Here is a 16432-nt window from a genome sequence, read left to right as displayed (position 1 = left end):
TCTCAAACATGCGGCCCGCGGGCCAAATGAGTAATCACGCGTCATCAAATCTATCCTAACATACGCTCAAGCAGTATTTTGTGTATACAGAGTGCATTCTGTTGTCAATTATCTATACCAGGGGTCTCAAACACGTGGCCCGCGGGCCAAATGTTGCCCGCAGGACACTAGTTTGAGGCCCCCGCCTTGATATGAAACGTTTGTTAGTATGTACTCAGAATGTACTCAGTATGTACCCAGAAAGAAAATTATTACGTTTGATTAATGTTCATGTTAAAGGTTAAATAACTGTTAATAGTTATCCTCCCTATCCGTGTGGAAGTGGTAAGTTTTTGGGTTTGATATGGATGCTGTATGGTATCATGTACCCAGAAAAAAAATTATTACGTTGATTAATGTTCATGTTAAAGGTTAAATAACTGTTAATAGTTATCCTCCCTATCCGTGTGGAAGTGGTAAGTTTCTGGGTTTCATATGGATGCTGTATGGTATCATGTACCCAGAAAAAAATATTACGTTTGATTAATGTTCATGTTAAAGGTTAAATAACTGTTAATAGTTATCCTCCCTATCCGTGTGGAAGTGGTAAGTTTTTGGCTATTTAAGTTGAAAGGAAATAACTCGAAGGCTACCGTTTCGGTCACTAGCGCTCTAGTTTGCGAGTTAGCATGTGTCTCAAGACCCTGCAGTTGCGCAATATGTTGTATATGTTTTCTTTATTCTTGATTTGTTTATTTATTTTTCATCTTATTTTGTGTAGAAAAAATAAAAAGTAAGATATTTGAGAACAGTTTTTCTGTTTTTAATAAATGCGTGGTTTTTTTTGTTTTTTGGGGGGGAAAACCTGATGTGGCCCCCCCAAGTAAATTGAGTTTGAGACCCCTGTCTTAGGGTGAAGTGCATAAGTCAGATTGTCGCCCTCAACGTTGTAATACTTGATGAAACATTATTTTATCATTTTTTTTTTCTGCCGTGATTTCGTCCTCGTCCTTGTGGCGGCATCAAAAGAGCTTCGGGGCCAGATGGCGTTTTTGGTGAAGACGGTCCCGCTGACAACAGCAACAGACTTTGCTTTTGTCACCTGCGTACATCCGAAGTCAACTAAACTTTTAATGCTAAAGATCATATGCTGCATATTCTTGAACTGTGGCTGCCCTCCACACACACACACACACACACACACACTATGAAACTCACACACACTCCAAGTGTGTCCATCTGTGCAGCACTCCCAGTTGGATCCCAAACCTAATAACCCCTCTATATTATCATACCTGAATATTTATAAGGCATAAACAGCACATTTGCTAATTTTCTGATCTCATAGGTATTATGAAGTGGGAGTGGGTGTAAAGTCGGTCAGTAAGTAAGTTAAGAAACTTAAGTACAGTCAAACATCGTTTTTTTTTGTACCCCCCTATTTATTTTTCATAGGATTCGGTTTTTGTTGAAAATCAGATCCAGCAGTGAAAATCTGTGAAGTAATGGTAATGGTTTAATTTCATTTGAACATGCATCAGATTACAATTGAGTGCCATCCCATAATCAGTTCCCAGTTCCACATGTCCAAAAGGAGTAGGAAGAAGCAAAGCTTATTAAATCCTACCCCTCCATCTGGTACTTTTACAATCAGTAATTGTTACATTTGTTCACTTCCTGCTTTCCTAATATAATTTTAATTTTATTTTAATTTTATTTAAATTTCATTAAATTTTAATTTTATTTTACTTAATTTTATTAATTTTTCTTAATTTAAAAAAAATATTTTTTTTAAATTTTTTTTTTAAATTTTTGACGAGGTGATGTGACCATACAATGACATAATGTGTACCATAGTAAGTGTCAATATAGTATAGCACATCGTATTTGTTTGTTCTCTGTAGGCGGCATTATGAATTATCCTTACTGGCTTTTTTTGCAGTACATTTAGCAAGTGAGTGGGTAGGTGAGTAGAATTCCTTATCTATAAATCCAATATTTCCACACTCGGAGCATAAAAAACCCATTTGCAATCTCCTTAATACGATTGGTAACATTATTAGAGCCTTGTAGACTTGAAATAACACCCCTATAGTCACTTTTACACTTGCATTACTCAATATAGTAGTAGAGATTCATTCATTTTCTATGCCGCATATCCTCATTAGGGTCGTGGGGGTATGCTGGAGCCTACCACAGCCACCTTTTTCTTTTTGCTTTTGCTTTCTGTACAACCTTTTGGAATATTTTAGTCATAAAAACTGAGGTTTACTGCTTTACTTAAGCAAATATGCACATTTTTCTTTTAATACTAAACAAATATATTCAAAGGTTTATATTTAAATATATATATATATATATATATATATATATATATATATATATATAAATTAAAACAATTTAATTAAATAGTCCCTACTGAGGTCTCAAAACTCAATTAGCCTTTTGGGGAAAAACACACACACACACACACACACACCAACCATGATATCCATGTTAATGGAAACTCAGCAGTGTCTTAAATATGCTTGTTTTTATTGCCTGTTTTAAGATAAAACACGTTCATGCTTGTATTGGTTTGCTTGATAAGAGGAAGAAGTTTTAGTGGAAGACACTGGAAATGCTGATAATGTAGTTTTAACTCTTCTACTTGCTACTCATTGTCTTTCTTTCTTTTCTTATTAAGATCGGTAGAAGTAGAATTGGAGTTCTTTCAGCTTCTTTTCTTAGCACGTTTAGCGTGTACTCTAATCAGAGATAACATCCATCCATCATGGTATTTGTTAATAGAGGTTGATAGAAGAACTTCCTGTTTCACCCCATCGCCGTACCCTCTTCTGTTTTTAGGTGATGCTGGCAGAACGTAAAGGAACAGATGACCTCTACGCCATCAAGATCCTGAAGAAGGATGTAGTGATCCAGGATGACGACGTGGAATGCACCATGGTGGAGAAAAGGGTGTTGGCGCTATCTGGGAAGCCTCCTTTCCTAACACAGCTGCACTCCACCTTCCAGACTATGGTAAGTATAGTTTATTATTTATTATTAGGTGGAAATGTTACATTATTTTTCTGTATTCTTCTTGTTGGTGTCATGGGTGCCTCCTTTCCTGGGGAAAGACAAAATAAGAAGTTACCACTTCCACACAAAATAGGAGAACTCATTCATTCATTCATTCATTTTCGACCACTTAACCTCACGAGGGTCGCGAGGGTGCTGGAGCCTATCCCAGCTGTCTTCTTCGGGGCGAGAGGCGGGGTACACCCTGGACTGGTGGTCAGCCAATCACAGGGCACATATAGACAAACAACCATTCACACTCACATTCATACCTATGGACAATTTGGTCAAAGTCGCTAATTAACCTAGCATGTTTTTGGAATGTGGGAAGAAACCGGAATACCCGGAGAAAACCCACGCATGCACAGGGAGAACGTGTAAACTCCACACAGAGATGACCGAGGGTGGGGAAAGACAAAATAAGAAGCCAAAAAGTTACCACTTCCACACAAAATAGGAGAACTCATTCATTCATTCATTCATTCATTTTTGACCACTTAACCTCACGAGGGTCGCGGGGGTGCTGGAGCCTATCCCAGCTGTCTTCTTCGGGGCGAGAGGCGGGGTACACCCTGGACTGGTGGCCAGCCAATCACAGGGCACATATAGACAAACAACCATTCACACTCACATTCATACCTATGGACAATTTGGTCAAAGTTGCTAATTAACCTAGCATGTTTTTGGAATGTGGGAGGAAACCGGAGTACCTGGAGAAAACCCACGCATGCACGGGGAGAACACGCAAACTCCACACAGAGATGGCCGAGGGTGGAATTGAACCCTGGTCTCCTAGCTGTGAGGTCTGCACACTAACGTTTATGACCTTCTAAATAGACTTTTTAACATTAGAGCCCTCTAGACATGAAATAGCATCCCTATGTAAGAAATAAATAATACAAACAACCTAAAAGTAATATACAATACAGTTTACAAGATGATATGAAATATGAAAATAGATATATGAATTAAATATGAAATATGAGCATTAAGAATATTGCACTTATAAATTAATATATTGCACAGTGAACGGGGTCTAGAATAAATATACTGGATATAAAAGTATTGCGGGCAGCACGGTGGGCGAGTGGTTAGGCCTCACAACTAGGAGACCCGAGTTCGATTCCACCCTCTGTGTGGCGTTTGCATGGTTTTCTCCGGGTACTCCGGTTTCCTCCCACATTCCAAAAACATGCTAGGTTAATTAGCGACTCCAAATTGTCCATCGGTATGAATGTGAGTGTGAATGGTTGTTTGTCTATATGTGCCCTGTATCTGTATCTAAAAAGTCCGTGTGTTTAATATATGTGCGCAGATTTTCATATTTCTATTGATTAGAGAGAATAATATGCTTGTGAGTGCACTTGCGGTTGTTGTTCAAGGCAAATCAAGTTGACACACACACACACACACACACACATATACGGAAGTGTGTGAGTGCGTTAATCCTCTGCAGTACTAATTCTCCGCCCAGCACACTGCTCCCCTACATATGGTACTTATGCACTTCTAACACATTCATATTTATTGTCGACTGTAATGTGTAGTCGTACATTTTATTCATCCTAGCACTACACACACACACACACAAAAAGGACACAAACGACTGCTTCTGAGATTTATTGTGCAGCCTGGACAACTAACACACACACACACACACACACTAAATCCCCACACACATACGGAACCTTTATTGGCAATTTCTGTTCATAATGGAGGAGTATGGAGTCCTAAATTGATGTGGAGTGAGTCTTTCTCCATGGTTTATCCGTCCATCTTTTTTTTTTTTTTTTTTTCCCCTCATAGCTGCCATTTTCACATTTTCACCCTTTGTTCACAATTGACCTTTTTTTTCTGTTTTTTTTTTTTTTTAACCTTCCTGTGTGCATCTTCCCTGCTTTGTTTGTCACCACAGGACCGCTTGTATTTCGTCATGGAGTACATCAACGGCGGAGATCTCATGTATCAGATCCAGCAGGTCGGCAAGTTCAAGGAGCCTCATGCAGTGTGAGTAGACACGTTCATGCAAATACAGTCGGAGCCGGGTTGGTTAGCGTCGGGAATTACTTTTGTCAATCAATCTGTCATTAAACATTAAAAATATAAACACAAAACATTGGAAAACTATTTATTTTTACTATAGGGGTGCTATCTCATGTCCAGAGAGCTCTAATAATGTTAAAAAAAACACATTTAGAAGGCTCATTCATTCATTCATTCATTTTCTAGCGCTGATCCTCATGAGGGTCGCGGGGGGTGCTGGAGCCTATCCCAGCTGTCTTCTTCGGGTGAGAGGCGGGGTACACCCTGGACTGGTGGCCAGCCAATCACAGGGCACATATAGACAAACAACCATTCACACTCACATTCATACCTATGGACAATTTGGAGTCGCTAATTAACCTAGCATGTTTTTGGAATGTGGGAGGAAACCGGAGTACCTGGACAAAAACCCACGCATGCACGGGGAGAACATGCAAACTCCACATAGAGATAGGAGTGTATAAGTGACTATAGGGGTGCTACCTCATGTCTAGAGAGCTCTAATAACGTTGCAAAAACACATTTGGTTAACATTAACCTAGCATGTTTTTGGAATGTGGGAGGAAACCGGAGTACCCGGACAAAAACCCACGCATGCACGGGGAGAACATGCAAACTCCACACAGAGATGGCCGAGGGTGGAATTGAACCCCTATGTCTCCAGCAAAAGAGTTGTGTAATGTCATAAATAATGAATTATAGGAGTGTATAAGTGACTATAGGGGTGCTACCTCATGTCTAGAGAGCTCTAATAATGTTAAAAAAACACATTTAGAAGGTTCATTCATTCATTCATTTTCTACCGCTTATCCTCATGAGGGTCGCGGGGGGTGCTGGAGCCTATCCCAGCTGTCTTCTTCGGGCGAGAGGCGGGGTGTACACCCTGGACTGGTGGCCAGCCAATCACAGGGCACATATAGACAAACAACCATTCACACTCTCATTCATACATATGGACAATTTGGAGTCGCTAATTAACCTAGCATGTTTTTGGAATGTGGGAGGAAACCGGAGTACATTAAAACTACATTAAAATTAAATAAAAAATTTAATAAAATTAATAAAATGAAGTAAAAAATGAAGTAAAAAATGAAGTAAAAAATGAAGTCAATTTAAAAAAAAGAAGATTAAAATAGATTAAAAATAGATTAAAAATAGATTAAAATAAATTAAAATTATACATTTGCACAAGTAAACACATTTTTTTACACAACATGAACACAATACTGGCGCCACAAAGGGGTAAAGGTTCCCAGTGCGGTTAGCGGTTAGCGGTTAGCGGTTAGCGGTTAGCGGTCAGCCAATTACTGTGACCCAGTGGTCTTAGCTGGTGGGGGCCGGTTGATACTGAGTGTAAAGGCTGCGATACGGAAAGCCAAGTCCAAGTGAAACGAGTCTTTTACCAAGAGAGGCCGATATGTAGCTAACGCTAACAAGCTCCAAAAACGGCAGCTTGTAATTTATTGTTACTGGCTCGGTCCGTGATGTCACGTTACAGCCAACAGGCGGCCATATTTAACAAGCCGGCTTGTCAGGGAAGTGAAGAGCCTCGGCGGAGTTTGCCCTTCATGTGCCGTGTTGGGAATTCTTTGCGGCGAGGAAAGGCCTTGGCTGTTAGCGTCGTCGGCGCCACCCTCCCTTTTTAAACCCTGGCGTGTTTTCATCCAAAGGATAAGGTCATGTTAGTTTTGTGCGACAGCCATCGCCCTGCGGTCATCATTCTGTTCACAGATTAAGCACTAAACAGGCTGTGCGTATTCGTCACCGCTTTGCACGCGCTCAAAATGGCTCCCCGACTAGCGAGAACACGGCCTGGGAGATACTACCCACTCATACGTGGTCAGTGTGTCCAGACTGTTGATCTTATCAGCGGGGCCTTGAAGAGACAGCGTTGACCTTTCCCCAGACGTCAGCATCTTTCTAATTACGCCGTTTCCTCTCGTCCGTGCGTTTGTGTGTAGCTTCTACGCCGCCGAGATCGCCATCGGGTTGTTCTTCCTGCATCAAAAGGGCATCATTTACAGGTAACATTCACAGACGTGAAATCCATAATATTTACAGCCATCCATACATGCTATGAAGTACCTTGTTAAGCTCAGCTGTGCGAATAAAGTTTTTTTTTTTTTTTACTTTTTTAACATAGAGACCTTAAGCTGGACAACGTGATGCTGGACTGCGAGGGACACATTAAGATAGCCGACTTTGGAATGTGTAAAGAAAACATGAACGACGGAGTCACCACCAAGACCTTCTGTGGAACACCTGACTACATCGCTCCAGAGGTAGAGTACTTCCTGTTTCGGATATTTCATGGAAGTCACGGATAAAGGCATTCCATGTATTATTTCTTGGAACTCGTTTTTTCAGATTATCGCCTACCAGCCTTACGGGAAGTCCGTGGACTGGTGGGCCTTTGGAGTACTGCTCTATGAAATGCTGGCTGGGCAGGTGAGTGTTTGGCATGAGAAATGATGCATTCAATGACAAGGAAACTGTTTTATAAGACTATGTAATGTATTGTAAACAAAAACATTGTAAACAAAAACATCTATCATTCAGTCATTTGTGGTTAAAAGTTGTTTGTTTGACCCCCAATGGACATTTTAAATATGAAATTGCATAATTTTTATTATCTATTTTTATTTTTTTTATGTAATATATTATTTATTATTTTCTTTTTTTATTTATTATATTATTTATTATTATCTTTTTATTTTTTAATTTATTATATTATTTATTATTATCTTGTGTTATTATCTATGTATTTATTATTATTTATTTTTTATTATTTATATATTTTTATTTTATTATTTATCTTTTTATTTATTATTTAGTCCGCATGCGATTTGTCCCCGAGCCTCCTTTTGACGGTGAGGACCAGGATGAGTTATTTCAATCCATCATGGAACGATGCATTCAAAGACCAGGAAACTATGGATTGTAAACAAAAACATTGTAAACAAAAAACATCTATCATTCAATCAGTCATTTGTGGTTAAAAGTTGTTTGTTTGACACCCAATGGACATTTTAAATATGAAATTGCATTATTTCTATTTATTATTATCTATTTTTTCATTTTTTTAATTTATTATATTATTTATTATTATCTTTTTATTTATTATTTAGTCTGCATCCGATTTGTCCGCCAGCCTCCATTTGACGGTGAGGACCAGGATGAGTTATTTCTATCCATCATGGAACGATGCATTCAAAGACCAAAAAAAAAAAAAAGAACAAAAAACATCATTCAGTCATTTGTGGTTTAAAGTTGTTTGACACCCAATGGACATTTTAAATATGAAATTGCATAATTATTATTGATATCTATTATTTACTCCGCATCCGATTTGTCCCCCCAGCCTCCATTTGACGGTGAGGATGAAGATGAGTTATTTCAGTCCATCATGGAGCACCATGTCTCGTATCCTAAGTCCATGTCTAAAGAGGCTGTGGCTATCTGCAAAGGGGTGAGTTTGCACCAAAACACCCCAATGGGGGCGCTAATACATACACGACTAATTAGTTTTATTTGTATTCATACCATGACTTTACTGTCACAGTTATGCGATCGGAAAGACTTGGGTTCGAATCTCTGTTGGGCAAGTCTGTGTGGAGTTGGTTCTCTGTGCGTGGCTTTTCTTCGGGTAGTCCTGTTAGTGCTTGTTAGGTTAACTGGTCACTCTAAATGTGAGTGTGATTGGTTGTTTGTTGATTGGCTGGCGACCAGTTCAGGGTGGACCCCGCCTCTCGACCAAAGTCATGTGGGTCAGCTCCAGCATACCCATGTGACCCTAGTGAGGATAAATGGCACAGAAGGTGGATGTATACTGTCTTTTCTTTCAATTTTACTGCTGTTTAACAGTGTTTTTAGAATGCTATGAGTGCCAAAGGCCAATAAACGGTCCCCGGGCCAAGGACCCAGAAATGCAGAAAAAGAAGATTTTTTTGAGGTGTTGATTTTTGGGAAAAAATGGTAAGGGTTTTTTTCCGGGGTTTTTTTTCCAACTTTTTTTTTAACTTTTTTAAATTGCAGTTTTCTGCTGTGGAATGAAGTGGAAACCTCCCACACCCTCATCGGGGGTCCCGGACGGACCCATAAATACAGAAAAAGAAATTTTTTTTTGAGGTGTTGATTTTTTGAAAAAAAATTTTTTTTTGTTTTTGTTTTTTTTCAACTTTTTTTAAATTACAGTTTTTTGCTGTGGAATGAAGTGGAAACCTCCCACACCCTCATCAGGGGTCCTGGAAGGACCCAGAAATGCAGAAAAAGACACATTTTTAGAGGTGTTGATTTTTGGAAAAAAATGGTAACAGGTTAGCCTTCGTTTTTGTTTTTTTTCAACTTTTTTTCCAACTTTTTTAAATTGGAGTTTTCTGCTGTGGAATGAAGTGGAAACTTCCCACACCCTCATCGGGGGTCCCGAAAGGACCCAGAAATGCAGAAAAAGATGATTTTTTTTTAGGTGTTAATTTTTTTGAAAAAAAATTGTTTTTGTTTTTTTTTCAACTTTTTTTTCAACTTTTTTAAATTGCAGTTTTCTGCTGTGGAATGAAGTGGAAACCCCCCACACCCTCATCGGGGGTCTTGAAAGGACCCAGAAATGCAGAAAAAGATGATTTTTTGAGGTGTTGATGTTTGGAAAAAAAATGTGTTTTTATTTTTTTTCAACTTTTTTTTCCAACTTTTTTAAATTGCAGTTTTCTGCTGTGGAATGAAGTGGAAACTTCCCATGCGCATGCTGTATGTTTGTATCGGCGACACAAAAGGATGAACATTTGGCAAAACACACCCTCCCTCCTGCTGCGTCGCCTGTGCTATTGTTTATCTGGCAAACACACCACATGATGGCGCTGTTATTAAAAGTTCTCACACAGCTTAGTGAGTTGTACTTAAGACGCACCGTCACTTTTTTACAGTGTTTAGCTGAGTCACCACTACATTTGGAACGTACCATTAGCGGACTGACGAGTACATGTGTGTCAAATTCGAGTACAATTGTTTGAAAAAAAACATGGCCGTCCACCATTGAAGAATATTGCTTTGCAATGTCACATAGGAAGGAGTGTTTTTTGTGTACTCTAGAGTACTACAGTACTACAAGTAACACACATGCAGGACTGCCATTAGTTCGGAGGAAGCAAAGAAGGGAGGAGGTGAGCGTATGGAGAGGATGGAGTGAGCGAGAGGGACATCAAAATTATCTGCATAATTAAAACCATTGTGAGGGAACATTTATGCCGAGTGAAACAACATTGTTCGCTCTCGCTATCTGCCCGGCTTCCATCTCGCTGTCATAAGCGCTCTCCTTCGCCGTCCTTCTCTCTCTCTCTCTCTCTCTCTCTGCTCATTGTTTTGCCGCTTTCATTCTACATCCTCTATCTCACACACACACACACACACACACACACACGCTGCACTAATGAAATAGCCTGAGCCGTGTGCTCAGTTGGTTGTGGGAACGCTTCTGAATGGACTGGAAAAGTCTCAAATGAAGCCGCCTAACTGGGCTGGGTTGCTTCTCCATTGTGTGTGGAAGCGGGTCTTCTCCATCAATACGTCCATCAACGTTGTTGACACTTTTTGAAGGTCGGTCCCAAGTTCTAACCGTGATAGTTTGATATGTATAAAAACTATTCTAAATGCATAGAAATAGGGATAAATAAACATGATAGGTTACTTTCACCTCCATTGAAAACATGAAAAAGACACAATATGGCAATCAACACGGACACCACCTTCCTGTTTTGCCATGAGTTTCTTGAATTTGATTGTGTGTGCCTTTCTTGGGTTCCGTTTTGGGTTACTTTGCTGTTGTGATCAAAAGAAAAGCAGAGACTCGAGGTGAAAAATATTCAATTTAAGTAACTGACTCATATCTACACCACCTTCCTGTTTTGCCATGAGTTTCTTGAATTTGATTGTGTGTGCCTTTCTTTGGTTCCGTTTTGGGTTACTTTGCTGTCGCGATCAAAATAAAACCAGAGACTTGAAGTGAAAAATATTCAATTTAAGTAACTGACTCATTTCTACGCAGCCTTCCTGTTTTGCCATAAGTTTCTTGAATTTGATTGTGTGTGCCTTTCTTTGGTTCCGTTTTGGGTTACCTTGCTGTCGTGATCAAAATGAAAACAGAGACTCAAAGTGAAAAATATTCAATTTAAGTAACTGACTCATTTCTACACCACCTTCCTGTTTTGCCATCAGTTTCTTGAATTTCATTGTGTGTGCCTTTCTTTGGTTCCGTTTTGGGTTACTTTGCTGTCGTGATCAAAATAAAAGCAGAGACTCGAGGTGCAAACAAATATTCAATTCAAGTAACTGATTCATGTCAACACCACCTTCCTGTTTTGCCATGAGTTTATTCAATTTGTGTTTCTGCCCTTCTTTGTCAAAATGCTGGCACTGGTAGTTTTCTTTGGTTCCGTTTTGGGTTACTTTGCTGCCATGATCAAAAGAAAAGCAGAGACTCGAGGTGCAAACAACTATTCAATTCAAGTAACTGATTCATATCATCGCCACCTTCCGGTTTTGCCATGAGTTTCTTGAATTTGATTGTGTTTCTCACCTTCTTTGTAGCTTTCTTTGGTTTCGTTTTGGGTTACTTTGCTGCCATGATCAAAATAAAAGCACGGACTCAAAGTGAAAAAAAATATTCAATTCAAGTAACTGACTCATATCAACACCACCTTCCGGTTTTGCCATGAGTTTCTTGAATTTGATTGTGTTTCTCACCTTCTTTGTAGCTTTCTATAGTTTTGTTTTGGGTTACTTTGAGTCTCTGCTTTTCTTTTGATCGCGGCAGCAAAGTGAAAAATATTCAATTTAAGTAATTAACTCATATCAACACCACCTTCTTGTTTTGCCATGAGTTTCTTGAATTTGTGTTTCTCACCTTCTTCATAGCTTTCTTTGGTTTTGTTTTGGGTAACTTTGCTGACGCGATCAAAAGAAAAGCATAGACTCAAAGCGGAAAAAATATATTCAATTCAAGTAACTGACTCATATCAACACTACAAACTAAGTCATATAAATACTGTGTGTGTGATTTCCTGCAGCCGAACCAGATGACAACCACTGCTGCCCTGGGCAGTTGACCATGCGGCACATAGCTCGAACCGCCACACACGGCCGTTGTAGACATTCGCCGTGCATTCACTGGCAAATTGATGACAAAGATGTTGCCTCTTTAGGATGTGAAGACACACACACACACACACACACACACACACTGTATGCAGGCCGTGTTATGTATTAGTGATGATTACTGGGTTGTAGCGGATCTTCATTGAAGCATGAAAGCCCGCCTCCGTCCACCCCCCACAGCTCCCACAGCGCCCCCTCCAGCACCTCCTGGGTTAACTCAAAGCACGTGGAGACTACTCGAAGCCCCGACATGATATTTCCATTTGCGGGGGGGGAATGCTCGGGTGTGGAATTGTATTCCACAGACGTGACGACAACGTGCGAATGCGATGGCGATGGTCTTTTGCTTGCAAAAAAAAAAAGCCTGTCATGTTTTTACTTTGTTTGTACCAATTCGCCGCTTTTGAGGTGTTTTGAGGGTTTCTGCTCCGTGTGAGACATCATTTCAAAGATTGTATCATTGTTAGTGATTGTGTCTGTAGTTTTCCCCTCTCGGTGGCTTGTAGGTGAAAACATTCATTCTTGAATGGAATTCCTGGTAAAATATGGAACCTGTGTGTGTGTGTGTGTACAGTACAGTGTGTGTGTGTGTGTAAAGGGAGTGATCAGAGATGTTTCCACTCCCCTGATTCTATCCTAGCCAGCATCTATATTTCATAGCTAGCAATGGGCTACACATAAATGTATTCTAACACACACTACTGCTATATTCTACAGAGACACATTGTAAGGTACACAAGGTCTTCAACTTCACATGACTTTACAGCAACGACTAATTGAAGGCATTTGTTCCTCCACACACACACACACACACACACACACACAAACACAAGACCCAAGTCCACTTTCCATGAATTGGAGCAGCACAAATGTGAGAAACAAACGCGCGTGTAGATCAAAATATGTTGATATAATCGGCCAAATGATAGGATTATCTACACCGAAAATAGAAAGTGATCATTTTTTGTTCTGATCTGATGCCCTGACGCCAGCAAAAAAAAAAAAAATGTTATTTTCTAAAGCTTATCTCACCATCAACGCCGAGCCGTCGACTCCATTTGACGGCGTAATTGCACAAGACGCGTGCCTCAAATTGCAGACTGCGGTTAGTCTTCATAGACGGCTTTTATCAAGGGTTTTAAACTGAATTATTCCCGTCATAAATGATACTGACGGTAACAAAATAAAATGATGACTTGATGTTTTTTTTTTTTTAATGGAAAAACACTACAGTAGTGCGGCTTTTTTTGTAATGTACTTTGTCGTTTTACTGCAATATTTCAGTCGTTTTCTACCGCTTATCCTAACAAGGGTCGTGGGAGGTGTGCTGGAGCCTATCCCAGCTGTCTTTGAGCCAGCCAATCACAGGGCACATATAGACAAACAACCATTCACACTCACATTCATACCTATGGACAATTTGGAGTTGCTAATTAACCTAGCATGTTTTTGGAACGTGCATGGAACATGCAAACTCCAAAAAATAAGAAGCCAAAAAGTTACCACTTCCACACAAAATAGGAATATGCAATATTATGGTGGAGCTTATCCCAGCTGGCTTTGGGGGGAGAGGCGGGTCACACCCTGTACTGGGCGCCAGCCAATTGCAGGGGAAATTTCTAAAAAAAAAAATTATTTTTTTTTATTTTTTTATTTTTTTTTTTATTTTTTTTTATTTTTATTTTATTTTTATTTTTATTTTTATTTTTATTTTTATTTTTATTTTTATTTTTATTTTTATTTTTTATTTATTTTTATTTTTATTTTTATTTTTATTTTTATTTTTATTTTTATTTTTATTTTTATTTTTATTTTTATTTAAATGCAACAAACATCCCAAAAAAATTTTAATTCACAAATGAATCAAGGTGAATGAGTGAATCAGACTCCTATAAATCGAGTAATACTACACTAAGACATCCGTCCTAATTAGTGTCCTAATTAATCAAGACTGCTGTCTAAAATACCGCATGTATCATATCATGTCATTATATTTGCACATTACTTACAGACACATAGTCTGTAAGCCCGGTATGCTTTTGTCTCATTCTCGTTATAAATTAAATTTATTATTATTATTCAATTTGTGTGCCTAACTTTGTCACAATCTCAACACAATGAGTTATTGCGGCCACTAGGTGTCGCCAAAAAACATGGACCTCCCCACTTTAACTTAAAGGCAGCATTATGACATATTTTTATCAATAATAAGTTGCAAGACCATCCAAACTATTATTATATTATTATATTATTATTATTAAACTATTATATTATATTATAAAAAATATTGTCAAGGTAGTACTGTATATATATATATATATATATATATATTTTTTTTTAAGGAACTGCATCAGTATGTGATGGGTTCAGCATATATAATATGATAAATGTGTTGCAACCAGCACAGGTGTGGTATTAAATGCATCCCACTATTTTGTCTGTCAGGTGCCTAAAAAGCAGCACCAGAGAAGCAGAGTGTGTAATACCACTAGTAAAAAAATCAATTTCTATATTTTTGTGTTTATCTAGGAGAGCGTGTGTCGGTGTACGTGCACTCACATATCCGTCTGTGTGTGTGTGTGTGTGTGTGTGTGCGGCACATAAAGTCGAGTGACCCGTGGAAAATGTTATTTTACTTCTAATGTAATGAGCTATGACTGCTGCTCCCGAGGGAGGCACGCCCCACCTACACACACACACACACACACACACACACTGACGTCACTGGCCTTGGTGCCTTTCTTAAGGTTTTTGCGTGGACAGGCATTATAAATGCTCTTTCATTTTGCCTGTGGGGATACAAATGTGGTGAAAGACGACAGAAGAGGCGCGAGTGTGAATCCTTGCTGATTTAAAGACTCCATTGAAAATAAATGATCTTGTTTCTGCCAGTCAAAGACTGCACGTTAACGTTTTTGCCATAAGATACCTGTCGGTGTGTGTCCTGCCATGCAAGGCAACAATTAGGGCTGTCACATGACACTACTTTTAAGAAAAGTACACAAAAAAATATTGCAATATTCTGATTTAATTTCTGCTAACAGCCCCGCCTCCACCCAAAAACTGTATGACTGACCATAAGTCTCACTCTGTTCATGCTGTTGTTCTTTGTAACAATGCACAGAGTGAACCCTCATTCTACCAGGAAAACATACATGCGTACACATTGAGTTAATTTTTGTGTATTGTGTGATTAATTCATCATTAAATCATCCCAGGCCTCGCAACCTTATAAATACGGTATTAACAGTATTAAAGCCCTCTAGACATGACATAACACCCCTATAGTCATCTTTACACTACTATCACCCAATATAGTAGACATTCATTCATTCATTTTCTACCGCTTATCCTCACAAGGGTCACGGGGGGGTGCTGGAGCCTATCCCAGCTGTCTTCTTAGGGCGAGAGGCGGGGTACACCCTGGACTGGTGGCCAGCCAATCACAGGGCACATATAGACAAACAACCATTCACACTCACATTCATACCTATGGACAATTTGGAGTCGCTAATTAACCTAGCATGCATGTTGTTAGAATAATTTTACTTTATTTTAGTTTTATTGTGTGCGAAATTCATTGCTGTACGCCCCCCCCCCTCCCCCACCCAAGTGCACATTCATTCATTTTCTACCGCTTATCCTCATGGGTATACTGGAGCCTATCCCAGCTGTCTTCAGGTCGCCTGGACTGGTGGCCAGCCAATCACAGGGCACATATAGACAAACCACTTCCACACAAAATAGGAGGCGAACTCATTCATTCATTCATTTTCTACCGCTTATCCTCACGAGGGTCACGGCGGAGGGGTGCTGGAGCCTATCCCAGCTGTCTTCTTAGGGCGAGAGGCGGGGTACACCCTGGACTGGTGGCCAGCCAATCACAGGGCACATATAGACAAACAACCATTCACACTCACATTCATACCTATGGACAATTTGGAGTCGCTAATTAACCTAGCATGTTTTTGGAATGTGGGAGTGGAAACCGGAGTACCCGGAGAAAACCCACGGATACACGGGGAGAACATGCAAACTCCACACAGAGATGGCCGAGGGTGGAATTGAACCCTGGTCTCCTCGCGTTTATGACCTTCCAAATAGACTTTTTAACATTAGAGCCCTCTTGACATGAAATAGCACCCCTATAGTCACCTTTACACTCCTATAACCAAATATAGTAACATTACCGACACCTACTGGT

General features: G+C 39.4%; 1 protein-coding gene across 2 annotated transcripts in view; it reads left to right on the top strand.

Annotated features, from left to right (window-relative positions):
- The window catches only part of LOC131102802 (protein kinase C beta type), a 96352-nt gene that overhangs the window by 58383 nt on the left and 21537 nt on the right, over positions 1–16432 (top strand). For both annotated transcript variants that reach the window (XM_058048359.1, XM_058048358.1), the window contains exons 10-15: positions 2827–3000; positions 4955–5046; positions 7044–7106; positions 7226–7364; positions 7450–7530; positions 8444–8551. In XM_058048359.1, coding sequence (XP_057904342.1) covers positions 2827–3000; positions 4955–5046; positions 7044–7106; positions 7226–7364; positions 7450–7530; positions 8444–8551 — 657 coding nt within the window. The remainder of the gene's footprint in view (positions 1–2826; positions 3001–4954; positions 5047–7043; positions 7107–7225; positions 7365–7449; positions 7531–8443; positions 8552–16432) is intronic.

The sequence above is a fragment of the Doryrhamphus excisus genome, chromosome 15 (genome assembly GCF_030265055.1).
Source record: "Doryrhamphus excisus isolate RoL2022-K1 chromosome 15, RoL_Dexc_1.0, whole genome shotgun sequence".
NCBI classification, from domain to species: Eukaryota; Metazoa; Chordata; class Actinopteri; order Syngnathiformes; family Syngnathidae; genus Doryrhamphus; species Doryrhamphus excisus.
This window is presented reverse-complemented; position numbering and strand designations above follow the sequence as displayed.